This window comes from Rhincodon typus, chromosome 1, assembly GCF_021869965.1.
Source record: "Rhincodon typus isolate 14 chromosome 1, sRhiTyp1.1, whole genome shotgun sequence".
NCBI lineage: Eukaryota > Metazoa > Chordata > Chondrichthyes > Orectolobiformes > Rhincodontidae > Rhincodon > Rhincodon typus.
Window position 1 is genome coordinate 177,197,587 of NC_063332.1, and position 25,479 is coordinate 177,223,065.

The following is a 25,479-nucleotide window of genomic DNA, read 5'->3' on the forward strand; positions in this document are numbered from 1 at the left end:
CTCCCTCCCTACTGTATACCACTGTGCTGCCACCTCTGCTGGGTCTGTCCTGCCAGTAGGACAGGACATATCCAGAGATGGTGATGGTCAATGGGACATTGTCTGTAAGGTATGATTCTGTGAGTATGTCAGGCTGTTGTTTGACTAGTCTGTGAGACAGCTCTCCCAATTTTGGCACTAGCCCCCAGATGTTAGTGAGGTGGATCTTGCGGATCGACAGGGCTATTTGTGCTGTTCTGTTTTCTGGTGCCTAGATGCCAGGTGGTTCGTCTGGTTTCATTTCTTTGTTGAAACTTCGTAGGAATTGATACAACTGAGTGGCTTGCTTGGCTATTTCAGAGGGCAGTTGAGAGTCAACCACATTGCTGTGGGTATGGAGTCACATGTAGGCTAGACCCCAGGTGAGGATGGCAGATTTCCTTCCCTGAAGGACATTAATGAGTTGTCAAGAGGAGGTGGAGTCTGCAAAGGGTAATAGACAGGTAAAGTGAGTGGGCAAAATGTTGACAGATGGAGTATTATTGGGGAAAATGTGAACTTGTCCATTTTGGCAGAAAAAAAATAGGAAAGCAGTGTACAATTTAAATGGAGAGGAATAGGAAAACTCGGTGGGTGCAGAGGGATCTGGGTGTTCTGGTACATTAATCAGAAAATGTTAGTATGATGGTACAGCATGTGATCAGGAAGTCAAAAAAGAATGTTGGTCTTTGGAAAAGAATGTAAAAGTGGGGAGTTCCAGAGAATTCTTTGAAACATTCTGCAACTAGGTTCTGAACATCAACGATTTCAGTAACAGGACAAAAGCTTCAGTCCATGATGCAGTTATTATCACCATCCTTCTCTCAGGTGTTGAAACTTAGATCTCCCCTTCTTAATGCCCTTTCACCAATGCCTCCCATGCAGTGTCCAAAAACGTTGGTGTTTGCTATCTCCCATGAAACACTTCTGTCAGTGTTTCCCTGGTCATAGTCATTCTTGCACAAATGCAATGTACCACCTTTCAAGAGATGTAGACTAGTTTGGGGTAGAGCTGACCACCAATGTGATTGCCCCGTGCCAATGTATATAGGCAATCAACAGTGTCATTAGTATTGGCTGGATGCTGACACAGTTGAAACGAATAAGCAGCAAGTTCATGTTCTTCCTGCGCCATAATCAATGGATATGAATTAATTATACATCACAATCTCATTTTTGATGCAATCACATTTAGTCCTGTCTATGTAATAACCCCTGCAAGAACAATGGAAACCGAATTCCAATAAACTCTAGAGAAAGGAATCATTTTTACCTTTGAATTTCTTAGATGCCAACTCTCGTGAAGCAGAACTGGAATGGAGAGAGAAGGCAAAGAAAGATTTGGAAGATTGGTACATACAACAAGCAGAGCATCTCGAAGAAATGAAAACTAATAACAGGTATGTTGCTAAGAGCTCAGTATTGTCATGCAGTAAACCCTCTGGTAGGAGTGGTACACTATCCTGTCTTAATATCTCACCAATTTACTTTTCTTTTTTATGGAAAGATTTTATTCAATCTTAAAAAGAAATTATGTTCTGAACATCAGTTTAAAAGAATAAATAAATAGTTCAGTAAGGAACATAATACCGGAAGGAGGCCATTCAAGACTTCAAGCCTGTTCTGTCATTCAGTTTGATCTGATCTGTACCTTGGCTCTATTTACCTGCTTTGGTTTATATTCATTAATGTTCTTTCTAATCATAAATCTATTCCTGTGACTTCAAAAATTTTTAATTGAATCCCAGCCTCAAGCATTTCTTTAGGAAGAGACAGGAGGTTTAGAAGAGATGTAAGGAAAAATGTGTTCACCCAGGGATGGTGGGAATCTAGAACTCACAGTCTGTAAGGAGGGAAGAGGCAGACACTCTTGTAACATTTAAGAAGTATTTAGATGTACACTTGCAATTCAAAGGCATAGAAAGCTAGACGCCAACTGCTGGAAGACTGGATTAGCATAATTAGGTGGTTTTTTTTCAATGGAGCAGATTCAACTGGTCTTTTTTCAGTGCTGTGGACATTTATGATTTCTTTGCACAAAGGAAAACAACCCAAATTTCTCCAACTGAACCTTGTGGCTAAAATTTTCCATCCCTGGCATCATTCTGGTAAATCTCCTGTACACCCTGTGAAGGCTCCTCACAACCTTCCTAATGTATGATCACCAGAACTGTGTGTAATCCTTGAATAGTGACCTATTGTAATATATGTAGTTTAAGTTTAAATATCCCATTACGTTTCCCTTTATGCATTCATGGTTGCAGTTTCTCACTTCCCTAATTTGATTTGTTTGGCCAGTTCTTTGCCTTTCTGTTGAAACCCTTTAGTGGAGGAGGGAAAGTCTGTCCTAGTTTATCAGGAAGGGAATCGTATTAAACAAAGCAGTGCTTGAAGAAGATACCCTCACCACCATCACCATCCCCAGGGCAATTAGAGATGGGCAATAAATGCTGGCCTAGCCTACAATGCTCATATCCTGTGATTTTTTTGTAATGTCTGCTGACCTTTATTAATGATTGAATCATTTCCTTGTGAATCAGACTTTTCCTAAATATACAATATATTTAAGCCAAATTTTCAGAAGTTTACAATTTCGACTTGGTTGACATTTGTCTATATGCCCCTCATTACATCAGCCTTAGAGTTCAGCTTGGCAGTGCTACTGATTACTCACCCTCCAAGATCACACCCCCAGTGTTGGCAGTAGCTTATCACCCCTCTGAGTGATCTCAGCTGTATCTAACTGGTCCATGCAGTGCCCTGCCTGAGAACCAAGGAGTGTCGATGGAAAAGCAGAGTCATGAAATGCAGTCAGTTTTCTCCTTTATTCTGTTTTTTACCTAGAATAATTGAGAGTCTTTGCATACAATTCACTGTTTCCAGCCAATTTTTTTTTCTATTTTTTCTGTTTGTTTACTTTGGTTTTAGAAGGACAGGCTTCCACTTACTAACTGATGTTCAGGGAATTCTCCACTACTGAAGCTCCTACTCTCTTTTTTCATCTTCTCTAGAATTTGACACATTTTCCCCCTAAGTTAACGAACTGTGATGTCTCTAAATTTAAAATATCTGAGATTCCTCAGTAAATATTCTGCTGTTTTAATAAATCATCCTTCCCTGCAGGCTATTGCTATGTAGGCTGTTGGGGGAAACTCAGAGACCCAGATCCATGCAGGACATTATACAGGCACAGAGATATACAGCACGGAAACAGACCCTTTGATCCAACTCGTCCACGGCGACCAAATTTCCCAATGTGACCGAGTCCCATTTGCCAGCATTTGGCCCATATCACTCAAACCTTTCCTATTCAAATACCCATCCATATGCCTTTTAAATGTTGTAATCATACCAACCTCTCACCATAACCCTATGCCCTCTAGTTCTGGACTTTTCCCATCCTAGAAAAAAGATGTTGGCTACTTACCCTATTCATGCCCCTCGTGGTTTTATAAACCTCTATAAGGTCATCCCTCAGCCTCCGATGCTCCAGGGAAAATAGTCCCAGCCTATTCAGCCCCTCCCTATAACTCAAACCCTCAAAGCCTGCCAACATCCTTGTAAATCTTTTCTGCAGCCTCTCAAGTTTAACAACACAAACCCACTCCCACTTTATAGATTTTTTAAAAATCAACCTGCTCAGAGATCTTATTACACACCTTTGGATTAACTTACTAAAAGGAAGTTTGCACCAAACCTCAGCCAAAGATGCGGTGATGGGGCAGTAATTTACCTGGGAACACTGTTGCCAATGGTCTCTGCTGAGTTCAGAAGTCAATTTGCTACAAAATGGACAGGAAAAGATCAATGTGGGACAGTCACATTACTTTAGTGAAACTGCCTTTTCACATTTCAAATCCCCATCCTTCACCACTAGATTTTAGGGCAGACATTATGTCATGGAAACCTAATAGAGTTGGGAATCCCCCACCTCAATTCTATTTCAATCAACTAGCAGCAACTAGATCATGGCATTCCCACCTGCTACATTGTCTAGTTCCAGGAATGTCAGGTCTATACAAGTAACCCTATGTTTGTTCTGTTTGTTTGTGTTGTGTCTCAATTTTATCTTACCATTTGATCTCTCTCTGAATGCTGCTCTCTGTGGACTACACCACCAACCTTTCGATTCTAGGATTCTGGATGAGGCTTTCTACAAACAACCCTTCGCCGATGTGATTGGCTATGTGTATGTTTCCCTTCTTAATATGTCCTTCTTTCTATTTCTACCTCTTAAACAATTCATTGTGAAATTTATTTGCTTTTACTTTGATCACTTTCTGCCACATTCTACTGTATTACATCATTTTAAGGTGCTCAATAACTAAGGAGTAGAGTGATCAGGTTAATTTTCTGTTTTGTCAACTAAATCACAAGATTTACCATGTAAGACCAAACAAAGGATGGTATTTTTGGCTCAGTGGTAGAACTCTTGACCCCGAGTTAGAGGTTATGGGTTTGAGTTATATAATTGCAAGTTTATTGTTTAAAGTATTCTTTTCATTTTGTTTGAAAACATTATAGAATTAAATGTTAGACACTGTATTTACTGAGTACATATTGTGAAATTTCAAAATTCACTCACTCAGATTCCTGGAACTCCCTCCCTAACAGCAGCGTGGTCTACCCACACCAAAGAGACTGCAGTGGTTAAAGAAGGCAGCTGAACACCACCTTCCCACAGGACAATTAGGGACAGGCAATAAATTCTGGCCCAGCCAGTGACAACCACATCCCATGAAAAAAGTAGATGTTTACAGAAAACTGGGAATGACTGACACCTGATAATAAAACACTACACAAGCCAAGTTAATCAGTCCATAATTGCAAGCTGGTAGTGTGAATAACATGGTCCTGGGACAGCAGTGAGCTCCATTTATATCTAATGGACAAAGGTCAATCAGATAGCTAGTTTGGTTAATTAGGTATGTCACTGCGATTCAGGAATATGGAACAAGTGCAGGAAATTGGGATTAGCTCACCTTTAGTGGTGGTTATGTTGATGCAGACTAGATGGGCTGAAGGGCCTTTCCTACACAGTATGACTCAATGCATCTATGAGTCTGTCTTCTCTCCCCACTTTCAATCCCCTCCTCCCCACTCACCCCTCGATATTCCTTCACCATTCCCCTCCTCCCTTGCCCTCTCCCATTTCATTCTTCTACTTTTCCTCTTTTGAATTCCTGTTGTCCTCTCCTTCTCCCCACTCATCAATCACCCTACTCTGACCTCCTCCTCTCTATCTCTAGACAAAGCTAAAAAAGAGAAACCATGAAAGTTTGAAGCTATTCTTGATTGAAAAAAATACAGCCAAAGATTTGATGGTATACAGCCAATGACTCGTATCATGGTTCAAAAAGGAAGCTCATCACCACCCTCTGAAGGAGTGACTAGGGTAATAAATGCTGGCTAGCCAGTGATGACCATATTCCACAGGAGAATAAACTCTTGAAACTTTTTTGGTTTGAAGATGATAAATCCCTGAACCAGATGAGCTCCATACCAGGGTGTTGCAGAAAGGTAGCTATAGAGATAGTAGATATATTGGTGATTTACTTTCAAAATTCTGTAGATCCTACAAGTGTTCCTGAAGACTGGAAAGTAATAATGCGATCTCACTATTTTTAAGCAATGGAGAGCAAGAATGGAGAATGACAGATCTGTCAGTTTATTGGAAGTAGTAAAGAAATGTTAGAATCTATGTGATAACTGGACACTTAGAAAAGAATGACAAAACTGGCAGAGTCAACGTAGATTTAGGAACGGGAAATCATGTTTGATAAAAGTGGGAATTTTTGAGGATGTTACTTGTAGTGTAGAAAAAGGGAAACAAGTAGATATGGTGTATTTGGATTTTCGTAAGGCTTTTGTCAAGGACCTGCACGAGAGATTTTTAAACAAAATCAGAGCATAAGGAATTAGGACACTAAAGAAGTATGGATTGAGAATTGGTTAACAGACAGACAGAAAGCAAAGACTATGGATAAACGGAACATTGTCAGGATGGCAGGCTCTTACTGTTATAGGGTTACTGCAAGAATCAGTGCTAGGTCCACAGCTATTCACAATCCGCATAAATGATCTGGATGTTGGGACTAATTGTAATATTTCCAAATTTGCAAATGATACAAAGCTAGGTGGGAATGTAAGTTGTGAGGAAGATGGAGGCCTCAAGTGTACGTTCACGGGTTGAATAAATTAGCAAAAACATAGCAGATACCACGTGATAAGTGTGAAGTGATCTACTTTGTTAAAATCATCAGAATATAGTGAGAGTTCTTGGATGGTGAGAGTTTGGGAAGTGCTGGCGTCTGAAGAGACCTGGATGTCATTGTTCATCAGTCACTAAAACCTAGCAAGGAAATGCAACAAATTGTATGGAAAGCAAGAGATGTGTTGCAATCATTGCATGGGAGTGTGAGTACAGCAATAAACAGGTCTTACTGAAACTGTGTAGAGCCTTGCTGTGTCCTCACTTGGAGCATTGTGTTCAGTTCTGGACTCCTTATCTAAGGAAGTATATACTTGCCATAGAGGGGGGTACAACAGAGGTTCACCAGATTAATCTCTGGGAATGGTGGAATTGTTTTATGAGGAGACTGGGTCTGTATTCTCCAGAGTTTTGAAAAATGAGAGGTGATCTCACTGAAACTTACAGAATTCTTACAGAGAGTGCCATGGTGGATATAGATGAAAGAGTTCTTCAGGCTAGATGTTTAGAAAAGGGGGTCCTAATGTGAGAATAAGGGGTATGTCATTTAAGACTGAGATAAGGAGAATTTCTTCACTCAGAAGGTGGTGACTTTTTGGAATTCTCTACCCCAGAGCGTTTTGGACAGTGAGTTTGTTCAAGCTAGAGATCAATAGACAAAAGACATTAAAAGATATGGAGATAGTACTGATGTACACTCACAGAAGTGTATGCTGTCTACAAGATGATCTGCAGAAATTCACAAAGGCCGCTTAGGCAGGACCTTCCAAACCCATGATCACTTCCATCTAGGAGGACAAGGGCAGCAAATACATTGGAACACCACCACCTTCAAGTTCCCCTCCAACCCACTCACCATCCTAACTTGCTAATACATTGTTGTTCAGTATCACTGGTTCAAAACCCTAGAGTTCCCATCCTAAGAGCATTGTGGGTCAACCTACAGCACGTGGACTACAGTGGTTCACGAAGGCAGCTAACCACCACCTTCTCAAGGGCAACCAGGAAAAGGCTGGCTCAGCTAGCAATGCCCACATATCATGAACAAATTCACATAAAGTAAATAGGGTCTCTAAAAGCCCCATGGACTGATAAAGTGAGCTTATTGCACCTTAAATTTCTGTCTGGCTTTAGGATATCATCCAAATCCCTTGTTCATGACAATCTCGTTCTCTAACATGTAACTGTCCTAATATTGCAATGGGTAAAATCTAATTCTTCAATAAAAAGAAAAAAAAGTCGGAAATATTTAGCATTGGAATAGTGGCATTTCATCAGACCTCTTATTTGTGTTTTTTTTCCATTTAATTCCATTTCCATTTAGTTTATCCTGCCCTTCATCCTATCAGAGACCTTCTGATTCCACCCCCACCACCACCACCAACCCCCGCCCCCCCACCCCCCTCCTCCCCCCCCCCCCCCACCCCACACCCTCCCCAAAGGATTACTTCTGGCTGTTGCTCACCCACCCCAGTCAGGGTGTTAAGGAGGCTCCAATGTCCCCCCTCCACCTCACCACCCAAGCCCCCCGGCTGCTTTCTGATGATGGCTTCTTGATGGTAGATGAGAGGAGGTACCAGAGAATCTTCTCAAAGCTCCAGTCATTGAGCTGCTGGGATGAGAAGGTCACACCTACAAGTTGTCCCCTTGGCTCCAGCCTCAGTGTGAAATTTACCAGCAGGTTCTGGTGAGACCTGAAGCAAATTAATTATCTGCCCAAGTCCACAAAGCAGGGCTGCCAGTTCCCATGACAACATTCCTGCAAAAAATTCTCCCATGGTGGGGAGCTGTGCAGAAATGCAACTTACAAAAATTCCCCATTCCCACCTGAAACATTCTGTCTGTAACTTTGTTCTTTCTCCATAGATGCAGCTGGACCTGCTAGGTGTATGCTGCATTTTGTTTTCAGTTTCAGATTTCCAGTATGTAATTTACTTTTAAACATAGAACATAGAACTGTAGGGTTTTTTTTTGTCATTGTGACAGTGGAGATGTCTGAGATACATTGTTATTGCTTAAATCTAAACTGCTTTAGTTAACTCAATTTTTGCTGTAAATATTTTAAGTATAATGATGAAGAGGTTGGAATAGGATTTAACTCTGTGCTGGTATAAATCAGGCTAAAATCAGCACAATGAATCAGTTATGTTACACTGCAGCAGCTCCTACATTTGTATCTACTATTAAACATAATACGTTCCTTAAGTTTTAACTGAAATAATTTCCAACGTACAAATATGTAACTCTTCTTTCTTTCTTTTCACTTTCCAATATGCTGTGAAGCACAAATATAAAGCAACACTGCTACAACCTACAACAGTTAAGTGAATTATTCTTAACTCTTCCTTGATACAAACTGTCTAGCAGTCAGCAAGTTTCTCAGCCAGTTGGATCCTTAAACAGAATACAGAACCCACCTTCTAGTCACATGGGACTGTCTGTAAGCTGTGCTTCTGCCTTGCGAGGCAGCACAGGGACACAATGCCTGACTGTGTAGGTTTTGTTAGTGTTCCTGCATGTAACTGAATTCTGTCAGAAATATTAAAATGAAGTTGTGTTCTGCTGCAGTCTGCTGAACAGCATGAAAGGTTTTTCTGCTGTATGGTCTGCAGCACACTAAGTACTTGTCCAGATCAATGTTTACAGATTTACCATTTCAGGTGGTGATCTCTAATATCACAACTAATTCTGATGAAAGCTTATCAATCTGAAACATTAATTCTGTTTTTTGTACCACAAATATTGCGTGACTTGCTGGTATTTCCAGCATTTTGTGTTATTTATTGTAGTTTTCCAGCATCCAGATTTTGCTCTTTGTAATAAATAATTTTCAGAAACAACATTAAAATTTTCAGGGACTTGATTGTAAGATTTACAACTCAGAGGGAGGTAATTGGCCCATTTTGGCCCTTCAGCTGAACTCATCCAAATCGTGTTTGCCCGCCCTTTTCCATTATTCTTTCTCATGCAGTTCCTTTATGATGTTAATAAAATAAAGAACTGTAGATGCTGGATATTTGAAAGAAAAATAGAAATTGCTGGAGAAACTCAGCCGGTCTGGCAGCATCTGTGGAGAGAAAGCAAAGTTAACGTTTTAAGTCCAGTGATCCTTTTTCAGAACAGATATTCATTATGATGTTGTTAGCTCCAGTATTTACAGGGAGTAATGCGAACAAATTTCCAGGCAGGAAACCTGGAAGGACAGGTATCCTGGACTTCCTGCTCAATACCTTTCGAAGGATTCCTGTAGATTGTCACCCACTGGCATGAATGACAGATTAAACGTACAGTGCAAGAAGAGGAAAACTGGACCAACAGAATCCATTCCCATGTCGTTATGTCACATTTTGCTGTTTCACCTTTATCTCCTTTTCCTGTTACTTCTTTCAAGAATTCAGTCACGTTAAGAACGTAAAGAGCAGTACAGAGGTCAGCTGTTTTGAGGTCCTTTGTATAATCTTAACAATTATTCCAGATTTCATTTCAATGCAGCAATCTAAGGTGTTGCTTAAAACCAGATGAAACAGGAATAAATTCAACAAAAAAAGGTACCCAAGAAAAAAGGTGCCAGCCATTCACTGGTTCATTTCTTAGGGCACTGCCTTGACCAATCAAAATCAACCTGCCTAGTTTAAAATTTGAACAAAGCCTGGCAGTTAACTGCCAATCAGAAGTGATTATTGCTTTCACCAATCAGAGTCCACTTGCCAACCAGTCAGCATTCTTCCCTCTTCAGTATAAATATGATTATTCCCCTGGATTTTGTATTCTTGTGAATTGTCCTGATTAGTACAAGATGAAAAGCTTTGACAAAATGTACCTTTTCCAAAATACTCAAGTAAAATTGTTATTTTCTTCATGCTTCAGGTCAGCTGAAGACCCAGATATGAGTGAAGGTCAAGAGGGTGTTGTGAGCTCTGAGTGGGAGCATGTCTTACACCTCTGTGATTTGAACGCCAAGACCAGTAAAGTGTCCAAAGATGTGTCACGGATGCGATCTGTTCTCATGTCACTCAGCCAAGTGCCACTGACTCTAAAGTGAAGTCAAAACAGTCAGGCTTGTGTGCTTTAAATTTTAATCAGTGGTTTCAATCTCAAAGAAATATTACATTTCAATTCCAAATTGTGTGGGATGGTTTGTCAGTGTTGAAATTTGCTGCTTGTGGTTCCTTCCTTTTTCCAAGTTAAAAGTGTTTTGGAAGAGGAACATGTCTCGGAGATGAGTTCTGACAGAATCGATTAAATCATGTATTTGCTATTTGCTTTGTGTGAATTAGTGTATGTGATTTTCTTGTTCTGAGAGTACAGGACTGCAGTACAATATGTATTATTTGTTTCAATACTGTAATATAGTAAAAACTACATTATAAATCTGTTATCTGTCTAATGAAATAAAATTTATCAACAAGTTAATTACAGAGTGAAAATTCTATTACTTGTAATAATTTTAAACATTGCTTTGCTTCAGTGTTTTCTTTTGAGTTTGCAGGTTGTAAATTCGTTCCTGAGTCCAGGATTTTAGCACAGAACCTGGAACATTGAGTTACATCATGAGGGAGCTTTGCTGTTTCAACATCTTCCTCTTCAGGCTGGTGTTCAGGCTCCTGGTGTACTATTAAAAGATATTTCTCCCAATGTCCTGGCCAACATTGCTAACTCAAACACCATGAAGAAATGGACTTTTATTTGTGAAATTTTGCTGTGTACAGGTTGGTTGCTTTTTCTGTCTCAAAACAATGATTAAATTTTTTAAAAAATTAAAAGTGAACTGCTTAAAGATATGGAAATGATCAGCCATTCCAAAAAAGAACTGCATGAGCACTCGAGAGAAATAAATGACAAGCTTAAGGGACTAAAGTGTGGAAAAGGGCTGAGTGGAGTGCTGTATAGGGAGTTGGCAACGGGAGTGAGTGGAATGTTGCGTAGGGAGTTGGCATTGGGAATGAGTGGAATGTTGCGTAGGGAGTTGGCATTGGGTGTGAGTGGAATGTTGCGTAGGGAGTTGGCATTGGGAATGAGTGGAATGTTGTGTAGGGAGTTGGCGTTGCGTAGGGAGTTGCCATGGACTCAATCATTATTTAAGGGCCATGATGACTTATTGTCCTGTGGACCTGAAAAAGGGACTTTATAAATAAATTCTGACGCTGAACTTAAATTTATTTGTGTGAGCACGAGTGGTATTGATTCTAATGCCCTTCTTGCACTAACCATTACATATTCTTTCCCATACACTCCGCTCATGATAAACTCTGCTTCTTGGTCATAGCCATAGAGTCAGACAGCCCTGTGGTCTTGTGACCCATTGAGTCTGCACTGACCTACCTACAGTAATCCCATTTTCCAGCGCTTGGCCCAAAGCCTTGAATGTTATGCCCTCTCATGACTGGCCCCTCAACTAAGGGGAACAGCTGCTCTTTATTCACTCTGTCCATCCCCTTCATAATCTTATATGCCTCCATCATGTTCCTCTCAGTCTTCTCTATCTAAAGAAAACAATCCAAGCCTATTTAGTATCTCACTATAGCTCAATTTCTCCATCCCAGGCAACATCCTGGTGCGCCTCCTCTGTACCTCCTGTAGTGCTATCACATCCTTCCTGTAGTAAGGTGACCAGAACTGCCCACACTACTCCAGTTGTGGCCTAACCAACACTCTGTACAACTCCAACATTACCTCCTTCCTCTTATAAGCTATGCCATGACTGATAAAAGCAGGTGTCCCATATGACTTCTTAACTAATCTTTTCACTTGCTTTGTTGACTTCAGAGATCTGTGAATAATTATCCCAAGATCCCTCCATTCCTCTAAGCTACCTAATGTCCTACCATTCTTTAAATACTGTCTCATTTTGTTTCTTCTTCCAAAGTGCATCACCTCATACTTATCAGGATTATAAAGCATCTGCCACTGGTCTGCTCATCTGACCAACACATCTCTATCTTCCTCTAACTTACAACCACCTTCTTCACTATAATCATCTACCAATCTTGGTGTCATCTGAAAACTTGCTTAATGTGCCCCCACAGTTTCATCAATATCATTTATGTATATAACAAACTGTTGTCTACTTCCTCCTTAAACAAATTAGACAATTTCAACCAGAATGTGATGAATGAATTTGCCCAGGTATCCCACAATACCAAAGCAGTCAAATCACTACAAACACAGGCCGGTACCAATGCAAAGCTGTCCCAACTTTATTAAAAAACAAGTTACAATGGCTTTTGCCACAAACTAATACTATCTCTGATCCTTTACAGCCCCTTAGGCTTATAATACTTCCCAAACCTCTTGCAGATTTGTGCAGTGGCTCTCTCTTTCTGTCTCTGTGGGACTGTGAAGCTGCTCTCTCTCTTCCTCTATCTCTCTCTCTGCACAGTCTTTGCCTTTGGCCATACTGGTCTCCTCAGAAGGTCTAAGTGGGTACAAGAGAGCCGTCCGCAGGTGAACCCTGTTCTTATACCTTTTTATATGGTTTTCTGGAACTTTCTATAGTTCTGGCCAAATGGGGAGATTCACCTAATAGTTTTAAACAGAGTCAATCATTTGGATGGCATGCTACTGTGCCTTTCTGTCTGAGCTGTCCTTTGTTTAGTGGATAAATTGTTGGGGATATGTCAGCCCAGGATAACTGTTGCCTTTCACATTATGTTAATATCATGAGCACCTGGCTACTGTGTTTGCTCTGTGTCTGGTACCTAGGTTTTGTGACTTCAGTGTTTTGCTTGGCCCATTTACCCAGCATGCCTTGCTATTTGGCCAAGTTAACAATCTGTGTTTTAGCAGCCAGGAAAACAAGAAGCGTCCCAAACCTTCATTGTCTGTGTGTGTTGAGACAAGTGAATATTGGTCATAGAACATAGAACATAGAACATTACAGCGCAGTACAGGCCCTTCGGCCCTCGATGTTGCGCCGAGCTGTGAAACCAATCTGAAGCCCATCTAACCTAAACTATTCCATTATCATCCATATGTTTATCCAATGACCATTTAAATGCCCTTAAAGTGGGCGAGTCTACTATTTTTGCAGGCAGGGCATTCCACGCCCTTACTACTCTCTGAGTAAAGAACCTACCTCTGACATCTGTCCTATATCTATCACCCCTCAATTTAAAGCTATGTCCCCTCGTGCTAGCCATCACCATCCGAGGAAAAAGGCTCCCACTGTCCACCCTATTTAATCCTCTGATCATCTTGTATGTCTCTATCAAGTCACCTCTTAACCTTCTTCTCTCTAACGAAAACAGCCTCAAAACCCTCAGCCTTTCCTCATAAGACCTTCCCTCCATACCAGGCAACATCCTGGTCAATCTCCTCTGCACCCTTTCCAATGCTTCCACATCCTTCCTATAATGCGGTGACCAGAACTGTACGCAATACTCCAAGTGCGGCCGCACCAGAGTTTTGTACAGCTGCAACATGACCTCATGGCTCCGAAACTCAATCCCTCTACCAATAAAACCTAACATACTGTATGCCTTCTTAACAACGCTATCAACCTGGGTGGCAACTTTCAGTGATCTATGCACATGGATATGGTCATGTCTTTTTCCTGCCAGCTCGTGTTCATGTATCCTGGTTGTTAAGTTTCCTCCCCGTTTGTCCAATGTAATATTTATTGCACTCGCTGTATGGGATTCTGTATATCATGTTAGTTAGCTTGCAGCTTTCATATAGTCCACGTGCTTGTTCAGGACCATCACACCTACCCGAACTTTATACATCACTGGACCAGACCTTGCGTCGACCATGCCTCTTACCCATGCAGGGCCATTCCCATAGTTCCAACATCAAACTCTGTTCTCTGAAGTAAACTGTCTCTGTTGCTTAGCGGAGTTTTGTGTCTGGCATTGGCATTCCCAATGCCGTTTCACACTCAACACACACACACAGACACACACACATGTCCGGGGACATCAGATTTAACCTGGTGCAGAGTCTTCTCCCCATCAGCAACTCTGCTGGAGCTATCCCTGTTGTTGCATGAGGGGATAGTCCTCTAATCAAACAAGAACTGGCATAATTTGGTATCAATTGAAGCTGTAGGCTGTTTCTTTAAGCCTGTCTTCAAAGTTTGAAGTGCTCTTTCTGCCAGAGTATTGGAAGATGGATGGTATGGAGCTGTCCTTACATGTCGAATACTATTCGACTTCAGGAAATACTCAAATTCTCTGCTGGTAGACATAGCCTGTTATCTGTGACCAAATCCTCCCGGACTCTGGACTCTGTGTATTGTAAAAGATGCGCGTGGTTTTTCTATTGTCGTCGCCGTGTTTGACGAATGAACTCTATGCATGTCCAACCACTTTGAGTGGGCATCCACGATGACAATGAACATTGAACCCTGCACAGTCGATGTGTAACTGAGTCCAGGGTTTACCCAGCTATTCCCACAAATGTGGGGGAGTTTCTAATCGTAATTTTTGTTCTTGTTGGCACTCTGGGCACTGTCCCACGAACGCAGTTATGTCAGCATATAACCCTGGCCACCAGACATGACATCTTGCTAAAATCTTCATTTTGGAAATCCCTGGATAATCCTGTTGGAGTTCAATATCTGGCGATGACCTTTGCTCGGGACAGTCACTCTTGGTCCCCGCAATGAAATGTCTTCCTCTACTGTGATCTGGTCTCTCTGGGTACTAAAAGGTTTCAGTTCTGGTTGTGATGGCCCTTTGGTTTCCCCCATCACCACCAGCTGTTTCAGTTTTGCCAGGACAGGATCTTTCTGTGTCCAAAGTCTGATATTGTCAGCTGTGACTGGAAACGTGTGCAGAAAATTGAAAACCATTACAGACTCTTCCAGTGGTGATACCACCGGGGGTGTACCTGCCAGTGGGAGGCAGCTCAATGCATCCGCATTCGCTGCTTGGCCTCCTGGATGGTGTTCCGATTTGTAATTATATGCACTTAGTATTAGAGCTCACTGCTGAATTCAGCCTGAAGCTATGGGCAGGCACTGCCTTGTTCTCTTTAAGTAGACCTAGCAGGGATTTGTGCTCCCTTATCACAAGTTCATGTCTGTAAAGATATGGTGGAACTTCCTGACTCCAAATATGAATTGCCAAAATTTCCATCTCTATCTGGGTGAATTTACACTCTGTATGAGCTAAAGTCCTGGATGCATACACTATTGGGCATTCCTCTCCATTGGGCCACCTATGAGCTAATATGACCCTGATGCCATAAAAGGAGGGATCACATGTCAATACCAGATCTCACTTGGGATTATGTAGAGGGTAAGAGCTGTTTCTTCAGGAACAAATACAAAATTGCTGGAAAAGCCCAGCAGGTCTGGCAGCATCTGTGAAGGAAAATACAGAGTTAACATTTCAGGTCCGGTGACCCTTCCTCAGAACTGATGGTGGCTGGGAAAAAAAGTCAATTTATATGCAGAAAATAGGGAGATGGGTGGGGTAGGGAGTAAACGATAGGATAGGGCCCGAAAGAGAGAAAGACAGTTGGATAGACAAAGGAGTTGCTAACGATCAGGCTGGGAGGGTCAATAGTTGTTAATGGGGACTGTTAGTGACTAACAACAGGAGTGTGTAATGGCAGGCTATGTGGTAATAAGGCCTGGTGTGTGGGGTCGGGGTCTAGGACATGGGTGAGTTTAGGCCCTAAAATTATTGAACTCAATATTGAGTCCAAAGGGCTGTATGGTCCCCAAGCGGAAAATGAGGTGTTGTTCCTCCAGCTTGCATTGGGCTTCACTGGAACACTGCAGCAAGCCAGAGACAGAGATGTTGGCCAGGGAGCAGGGTTGTGCATTGAAGTGGCAGGAAACAGGTAGTTCAGGGTCTTTTTTGCGAGCAAAATGTAGATGTTCTGCAAAGCAGTTGTTTTCCCAATGTTGAGGAGACCACATTGTGAGCAGCAAATGCAGTAGACTAGGTTCTGGGATGTGCGGATGATGCTGATCCTTCACCTGGAAGGTATGTTTGGGCCCTTGGATACTGGGGAGGGAGGAGGTAAATGGGCACGTGTTGCACCTTCGCCAGTTATAGGGGAAGGTGCTGTAGGGCTGTGGGGAGGTGTTGGGGGTGAAGGTAGTGTGGACCAGGGTATCCCGGAGGGAACAGTCCCTGTGGAAGGCAGACAAGGGAGGGGAGAGGAATGTGTGTCTGGTGGTGGATTCTTGCTGGAGGTGGCGGAAATGGCGTCTGATGATCTTCTAGATGTGGATACTGGTGGGATGATAGGTGAGGACAAGGGAAACCCTATCACTGTTGCGGGAGGGAAGAGAAGAGGTGAGGGCAGAAGTGGGGGAGATGGGTCAGACCTGGTTGAGGGTTCTGTCAACAATGGAGCTGGGGAATCCTCGGTTGAGGAAGAAGGTGGACATTTTGGAGGCTCCCTTGTCGAAGTTGGCCTCATCTGAACATATGTGATGGAGATAGAGGAACTGAGAGAATGGGATAGAATGGAGCTGTTTCTTCACTTCCCTGATGGCTATGGCTTGTCTACGCAACTATTTCCAAGGCTGACCCTTTTTTAAGAGTTGATGCAAAGGTGCAAGCCAGGTTATGTATAAACTTTCTGTAATATTCATCAGCCCAAGGAAAGACCTAAGCTGCAGTACAGATGTGGGAGCCGGGGCTCCTTTGATCACCCGCACCTCACCTTCCAACAGATGTAACCGGGTCTTGTCAAATGTGTAACCAAAGTAGGTCACTCGGGGTCCATGGAACACAATTTTTTCCCTTCTAAGGTGTACACCTGCCTGGGAGAAATGTCTAAGGACTATGTCCAAGTTCTCTAAGTGTTCCTTATTTGTCTTCCCTGTTGTTAGCACATCATCTAGATAAATGGCGACTTGGGGTAGACCTTGTAAAATGTTTGCCATGGTCCACTGGAAAACAGCACAGGCAGTCTTGTTTATTGGTTTCAATCCTTATGGGTATTAATTGTAGCATAATTCTGGGACTCTTCATCGAACTGCAATTGCAGGTACACATGGCTAATGTCCAGCTTTGTGAAGGACAGCCCCTCCTGCCAGCCTTGCGTATAAAGCCTCTATGCTAGGGATTGGGTATGTACCCAGCTGCAAAAAGCAGTTTACCCTTTGTTTAAAATCCCCATGAAGGCAAACCGACCCATCAGGCATCACAATCGGCACGACTGGTGCTGCCCATTCACAAACTGGATTGGTTTGATATTTCGAGACAACAAGGTGCAGGGCTGGATGAACACAGCAGGCCAAGCAGCATCATAGGAGCAGAGAGGCTGATGTTTCGGGCCTAGACCCTTCATCAGAAAAGGGGGAGGGGAAGGAGGTTCTGAAATAAATAGGGAGAGAGTGGGAGGCGGATAGAAGAGGGATAGAGGAGAGGAAACAAACAGGTCGAAGAGGCGGGGATGGAGCCAGTAAAGGTGAGTGTAGGTAGTGAGTTAGGAAGGGGATAGGTCAGTCCAGGGAGGACGGACAGGTCAAGGGGGCGGGATGAGGTTGGTCAGTAGGAGATGGAGGTGCGGCTTGAGGTGGGAGGAGGGGATAGGTGGGAGGAAGAACAGGTTAGGGAGGCAGGGACGAGCTGGACTGGTTTTGGGATGCGGTAGGGGGAGGGGAGATTTTGAAACTTGTGAAATCCACATTGATACCATTGGGCTGCAGGGTTCCCAAGCGGAATATGAGTTGCTGTTCCTGCAACCTTCGGGCGGCATTGCTGTGGCACTGCAGGAGGCCCAGGATGGACATGTCGCCTGAGGAATGGGAGGGGGAGTTGAAATGGTCCGCGACTGGGAGGTGCAGTTGTTTATTGCGAACCAAAATAACCGAAATCGGTTACTGGCTCCATCCCCGCCTCTTCGTTTCCTCTCCACCTATCCTCTCCTCTATCCCTCTTCTATCCGCCTCCCACTTTCTCCCTATTTATTTCAGAACCCCCTTCCCCTCCCCCTTTTCTGATGAAGGGTCTAGGCCCGAAACGTCAGTCTCTCTGCTCCTATGATGCTGCTTGGCCTGCTGTGTTCATCCAGCCCTGCACCTTGTTGTCTCGGATTCTCCAGCATCTGCAGTTCCTACTATCTTTGGTTTGATATTTCCCTTGCTTTCCAGCCTCCTGATTTCTACCTCTACTTTTCCCAAAAGGCAAATGGCACTTGGTAGGCCTTGCAAAATCATGGAATTTCTTCCTGGTCAACATGCAAGATGAACTTGGCTCCTTTGATAGTCCCTAGACCTTTCTGAAAAAAGTCTGGGTATTTAATTAGGATTTCACTCAGGTGGCCATTTTCTAATTGAAAAACATTGAGCCAGTCAAGGTGAATTTTTCTAAACCAATTTCGCCCCATCTAGCCTGGGCCGGAGCCTTTTACTACAATCAGTGGGAACTGAGCCAGCTCCTTCTCATAAGAGTCCAGAACCGAAATTGTGACCTTAATCTGTAAAATGTCCCCGAACAGATTCTCAGTCCAGCTGAGGTCTTGCACAAATTTTAAGGGTGGGAATCCTGTCTGAATTTTGTTAAAGACTGGTTCTCTGTCACTGATATGGCAACACCAACCCAGTGACCATTTAACCAGAGTTTAGAGTCATAGAGTCACACAGCACGGAAACAGACCCTTCAGTCCCACCAGTCCACACCAACCATGTTCCTAAACTAAACTAGTCCCACCTGCTTGTGTTTGGCCCATATCCCTCCAAATCTTTCCTATTCATGTACTTATCCTAATGTCTCTTAAATGTTGTGACTGTATTTACATCCACAACTTCCTTTGCAAGTTCATTCCACATAATAAACCACTCTTTGTGTAAAAAAAGATTGCCCCTCATGTCCTATTCAAATCTTTCTCCTTTCACCTTAAAAATATGCTCTCTAGTTTTGAACTCCCTTACCCTTGAGAAAAGATCCTTGCTAATGAACCATATCTATGCCCCTCATAATTTTATCAACCTCTGTAAGGTCACCCATCAACCTCTGACCTCTCAGTGAAAAAGGTCCCAGCCTACCTTTGTAACTCAAACCCTCCAACCTTGACAACATCCTTGTAAATCTTTTCTGAACCCTCTCCAGTTTAATGATATCCTTCCTATAGCAGGGTGACCAGAACTGTACACAGTATTCCAGAAGAAGCCCCATCAACATTGCACACAATCTTAATATGACCGCCCCAACTCTATATTCAATGCTGGAAAAGCTCAGCAGGTCTGGCAGCATCTGTGAAGGAGAAAACAGAGTTAACGTTTCAGGTCCGGTGGCCCTTCCTCAGAACTTACCCCATCCCCCTCCCCTTTATTCTGCACATAAACTGACGTTTCCCAGCCAGTTCTGGGGAAGGGTCACCGGAACCGAAACGTTAACTCTGTTTATTCCTTCACAGATGCTGCCAGACCTGCTGAGCTTTTCCAGCAATTTTGTTTTTGTTCCTGATTGACAGCATCTGCAGTTCTTTCATTTTTTATTCTATACTCAATGGTCTCAGCAATGAAGGCAAGTGTGCTAAACACCTTCTTAACCACACTGTTTAAATGTGATGCAAATTTACACGAATTATGTACCTGAACCCCTAGGTCTCTGTTCTACAACACTACCCAGGGCCCTATCATTAATTGTACAAGTCCTGCCCTTGTTTGTTTTACAAAAATGCAATACCTTATATCTATCAAAATTAAACTCCATCTACCACTCCTAAGCCCATAGACCCAATTGATCAAGATCTCTTTTTAATCTTCAATAACCTTCTTCACTGTGCTCTTTGCCACCAATTTTGGTGTCATTCACAAACTTACTAACCCATGTCTCCTATATTCTCATCCAAATCATTTATATAAATGACCATCAAAAGCGGACCCAGCACCAATCCCTGTGGAACACTGCTGGTCACAGGCCTGCAGTCTGAAAAAAAAAACCCACCATTTTCTCAAACAAAAGGTATATACAGAAAAAAACCAAGACCTCCCAACACTGGCCCTATCAGACACTCCACAGGACAGGGACAGCACACGGTGAAACACAGAGCAAAGCAGAAACAGAAATTAAAACTTCCTTGACTTTGTTAAACAAAAATAAAGACCCAATTACTCTGGGGAAAAACAAAAGTAAATAAACAATCAAAAGATGGCCCTCCCTTGACTCCGTCCCCACCAACCTCTTTTGGGCAGGGACCACAAGGTGCCAAAGTAAAAATAAACTCTAGCAAAATCAAAGGAAATAAATAAATAAATAAACAAACAAGCAAATAAATAAACAACTAAAAAATAAACCCCCTCTGCTCCATCACCATTAAACACTCCTGGGACAAGGACAACAATGGTTTAAAATCCAGGAAGTTCCCCTGCTCATTGCAACTAAAACTAAATTTCCCCTCTCACCGATCCCCATCAAACACATCTGGGACGGGCTACAATAAAAGCCCCCTTGGCTTTTCCCAGGACACCAAACCAAAAACTAACACAAACTCACAAGGCAAAACAGAAACTTATATTACAGAAACAATAACTAAATCAGAATATAATTATCCAGGTTGATAATGCACTCCATGTGGTGCCCAGCATCTCGAAAGGCCTTGACTCTGCCGGTGAGCATCGCGTGCTCCTTCTCCAGGGACAGCTGGAGAACCAGGAAAGAGGGCAGACAGTCAGGAATGAAGACCCCCTCTTCAGCCCGCTGCCTGGATCAGTTAATGATCATCTTGGCCAGGCTCAGGAGCAAAGCCACGAGAAGGCTCATAAAAGCAGCTCTCCACCACCACCCTCTGTCTCCCACCGTCAAGCCAATTTCGTATCCAAATGGCAAGCTCTCCCGAAATCTCATGTGACCTAACTTTATGTCTGAATATGAAGATGTGCATCATTCACCAATGATGGTCATGGCAACACCTCAACCCTTTGCCATTGCCTCTTGCCAGAGGCCCAGTTTTGGCCTGAAACAGTGAAGTTTATCTGTGATGGCTGAAAATGTCAGCAGGATGTGCTAACTCAGCCCATCAGTAACCATCAGATGGTAACTCTTCAGAAGGCAGTTCATAAATTGTTGAAAACTCTATCAGTTCTCTCCACAGCCCATGAATACAGAAGAGAACCTTCTGTCACTATAATAATCACACCTCAGTGTGTAACAGTAAATTCTGATGCTTGGCCCCACTCTACACACAAAATAAAGAACAAACATGATTTTGATGGCTGTGATTTTATGTGATACATGATTTTTACAGCTTGCTGTAATACTGCAGTTACTTTTGGAGGTTTTGTTTTCCGGAATAAGGTGGGTGAACTTGCAGCATGGGTTGGTACCTGGGACTTCGATGTTGTGGCCATTTCGGAGACATGGATAGAGCAGGGACAGGAATGGTTGTTGCAGGTTCCGGGGTTTAGATGTTTCAGTAAGATCAGGGAAGGTGGTAAAAGAGGGGGAGGTGTGGCATTGCTAGTCAAGGACAGTATTACGATGGCAGAAAGGACATTTGATGACAACTCGTCTACTGAGGTAGTATGGGCTGAGGTTAGAACCAGGAAAGGAGAGGTCACCCTGTTGGGAGTTTTCTATAGGCCTCCAAAAAGTTCCAGAGATGTAGAGGAAAAGATTGCAAAGATGATTCTGGACAGGAGCGAAAGTAACAGGGTAGTTGTTATGGGGGACTTTAACTTTCCAAATATTGACTGGAAACACTATAGTTCGAGTACTTTAGATGGGTCAGTTTTTGTCCAATGTGTGCAGGAGGGTTTCCTGACACAGTATGTAGATAGGCCAACAAGAGGCGAGGCCACATTGGATTTGGTACTGGGTAATGAACCAGGCCAGGTGTTAGATTTGGAGGTAGGTGAGCACTTTGGTGATAGTGACCACAATTCGGTTACGTTTATTTTAGCGATGGAAAGGGATCGGTATATAACGCAGGGCAAGAGTTATAGCTGGGGGAAAGGCAATTATGAGGCGATGAGGCAAGATTTAGGATGCATAGGATGGAGAAGGAAACTGCAGGGGCTGGGCACAATTGAAATGTGGAGCTTGTTCAAGGAACAGCTACTGCGTGTCCTTGAGAAGTATGTACCTGTCAGGCAGGGAGGAAGTGGTCGAGCGAGGGAACCGTGGTTTACTAAAGAAGTTGAATCTCTTGTCAAGAGGAAGAAGGAGGCTTATGTAGAGATGAGGCGTGAAGGCTCAGTTAGGGCACTTGAGAGTTACAAGTTAGCCAGGAAGGACCTAAAGAGAGAGCTAAGAAGAGCCAGGAGGGGACATGAGAAGTCTTTAGCAGGGAGGATCAAGGAAAACCCTAAAGCTTTCTATAAGTATGTCAGGAATAAAAGAATGACTAGAGTAAGATTGGGGCCGGTCAAGGACAGTAGTGGGAAGTTGTGCGTGGAGTCCAAAGAGATAGGAGAGGTGCTAAACGAATATTTTTCGTCAGTATTCACACAGGAAAAAGACAATGTAGTCGAGGAGAATACTGAGATACAGTCTATTAGACTAGACGGGATTGAGGTTCATAAGGAGGAGGTGTTAGCAATTCTGGAAGGTGTGAAAATAGATAAGTCCCCTGGGCCAGATGGGATTTATCCTAGGATTCTCTGGGAAGCTAGAGAGGAGATTGCAGAGCCTTTGGCTTTGATCTTTATATCGTCATTGTCTTCAGGAATTGTGCCAGAAGACTGGAGACTAGCAAATGTTGTCCCCTTGTTCAAGAAGGGGAGTAGAGACAACCCTGGTAATTATAGACCAGTGAGCCTTACTTTGGTTGTGGGTAAAGTGTTGGAAAGGATTATAAGCGATAGGATTTATAATCATCTAGAAAGGAATAATTTGATTAGGGATAGTCAACACGGTTTTGTGAAGGGTAGGTAGTGCCTCACAAATCTTATTGAGTTCTTTGAGAAGGTGACCAAACAGGTGGATGAGGGTAAAGCGTTTGATGTGGTGTATTTGGATTTCAGTAAAGCGTTTGATAAGGTTACCCATGGTAGGCTATTGCAGAAAATACGGAGGCATGGGATTGAGGGTGATTTAGCGGTTTGGATCAGAAATTGGCTAGCTGTAAGAAGACAGAGGGTGGTGGTTGATGGGAAATGTTCATCCTGGAGTTCAGTTACTAGTGGTGTACCTCAAGGATCTGTTTTGGGGCCACTGCTGTTTGTCATTTTTATAAATGACCTGGATGAGGGCGTAGAAGGATGGGTTAGTAAATTTGCGGATGACACCAAAGTTGGTGGAGTTGTGGATAGTGCGGAAGGATGTTGCAGGTTACAGAGGGACATAGATAAGCTGCAGAGCTGGGCCGAGAGGTGGCAAATGGAGTTTAATGCGGAAAAGTGTGAGGTGATTCACTTTGGAAGGAGTAACAGGAATACAGAGTACTGGGCTAATGGTAAGATTCTTGGTAGTGTGGATGCGCAGAAAGATCTCGGTGTCCATGTGCATAGATCACTGAAAGTTGCCACCCAGGTTGATAGCGTTGTTAAGAAGGCGTACAGTATGTTAGGTTTTATTGGTAGAGGGATTGAGTTTCGGAGCCATGAGGTCATGTTGCAGCTGTACAAAACTCTGGTGCGGCCGCACTTGGAGTATTGCGTACAGTTCTGGTCACCGCATTATAGGAAGGATGTGGAAGCATTGGAAAGGGTGCAGAGGAGATTTACCAGGATGTTGCCTGGTATGGAGGGAAGGTCTTATGGAGGAAAGGCTGAGGGTCTTGAGGCTGTTTTCGTTAGAGAGAAGAAGGTTAAGAGGTGACTTGATAGAGACATACAAGATGATCAGAGGATTAAATAGGGTGGACAGTGGGAGCCTTTTTCCTTGGATGGTGATGGCTAGCACGAGGGGACATAGCTTTAAGTTGAGGGGTGATAGATATAGGACAGATGTCAGAGGTAGGTTCTTTACTCAGAGAGTAGTAAGGGCGTGGAATGCCCTGCCTGCAAAAATAGTAGACTCGCCCACTTTAAGGGCATTTAAATGGTCATTGGATAAACATGTGGATGATAATGGAATAGTTTAGGTTAGATGGGCTTCAGATTGGTTTCACAGTTCAGCGCAACATCAAGGGCCGAAGGGCCTGTACTGCGCTGTAATGTTCTATGTTCTATGTTCTATGTTCTAAAGAGTTTCACAGTGGACGATACAATGGGGGATCTGAATCTCAGGATTTTGCTTTTTCAGATTACTGACAAATCCTTCAATGCTCCATCAGGTGTCATGCTTGAAAACATGGCCAAGGTAAGTTTGTTTTCCCTCAAGTAGGTATCTGTTACCTGAAATATTTCTTTACCAGTCACATGACCTGGTAGCTCCTTCCAAAAGGAAACATTCTCCTGAATGGAGTTTCTATCAACAGACTGAATGTTGGCCAGCAGTTGGTATTGCCCACTTACATTGATGGACTTGAAAGTAAACCAGTAGCTAACTCCTTTTTCAGCACCTCCTCAATATCACCATTTAACTGTATTTTCAAAGATGGAATTTTTGTACCATTAGCTCCTGACATCACACCTACAATTCATTTTACGTTGAGGCACGATTAAGCTTTTGACAATATGTCGGGCTTCTTTGATTTTGGTTTAAGCTCAGCCAACAGGTAATTAGCTTGTTGAGCTCTATCTGACACCCCCACACACACTGGCACTCCATCAGATGCTGGGTCTGCTTGATGTTTTATTCTGTTAAATTCTTGAAGTACTGAATGAGTTTGTTTGCAAGAGTTTGATGTGTAAATGCATTTAAACTTACTTGGTACTATTGCAGTGTTTACCAGCTTCTCTTTGTAGATGAGACACTCAGATTAGAGGCAAGAAACATCTCCAGTCCATGAAAATCCAAAAGCCAGAGAACCCTCATTTAGCCTTCACTGAACAGCTTTTCCCCCCTTTGGATTCAAATGTTTCATTGACTAAATTAGCAAGGAATTACCTCTTTTGACAAGAAACTTACCCATTTCTTCTTTGACTCTAAGCTTTAGATAGGCAGTATAAATAAAATAATTCCAAAAATATTCAATTTAAATCTCATGCTAATGTGGCAGCATGTCCAGGTAGGCAGGCCAGGTTAACAGCTGTTTTGGTGCTTGCCTGTTTAATGCCCATGTGCAGTTTCTTCTCATTACAAATGGTCAGTCTTTCTCCACACATGCATGTTATCAGAAGGCACTATGCAATGCAGCTCCTCAGAATTTCACGACACAGACTCACCTTCATGTAGCACGCCAGCTGAAAACGTCTGCTGTAAAGTAACCACAGAAGAAGCACTGTTCTTAGGTAACAAGGTTTATTGCAAGATAGCAATAAGTACCATTACATTTGGTCAGGTCTAAATAATAGG

At 42.8% G+C, this 25,479-nt stretch overlaps 1 protein-coding gene across 3 annotated transcripts in view; it reads left to right on the top strand.

Moving 5' to 3' along the window:
- LOC109921788 (clathrin, light chain A) overlaps positions 1-10,938 on the top strand; it is a 45,092-nt gene extending 34,154 nt beyond the window's left edge. The window contains exons 4-7 of one of the 3 annotated variants that reach the window (XM_048599283.1): positions 1,307-1,418; positions 4,154-4,207; positions 8,513-8,548; positions 10,097-10,938. In XM_048599283.1, the coding sequence (XP_048455240.1) occupies positions 1,307-1,418; positions 4,154-4,207; positions 8,513-8,548; positions 10,097-10,271 (377 nt within the window). In that variant the 3' untranslated portion in view covers positions 10,272-10,938. The remainder of the gene's footprint in view (positions 1-1,306; positions 1,419-4,153; positions 4,208-8,512; positions 8,549-10,096) is intronic. The other 2 variants (XM_048599289.1, XM_048599295.1) reach the window with 2 other exon arrangements.
- Positions 10,939-25,479: the final 14,541 nt, after the last annotated feature.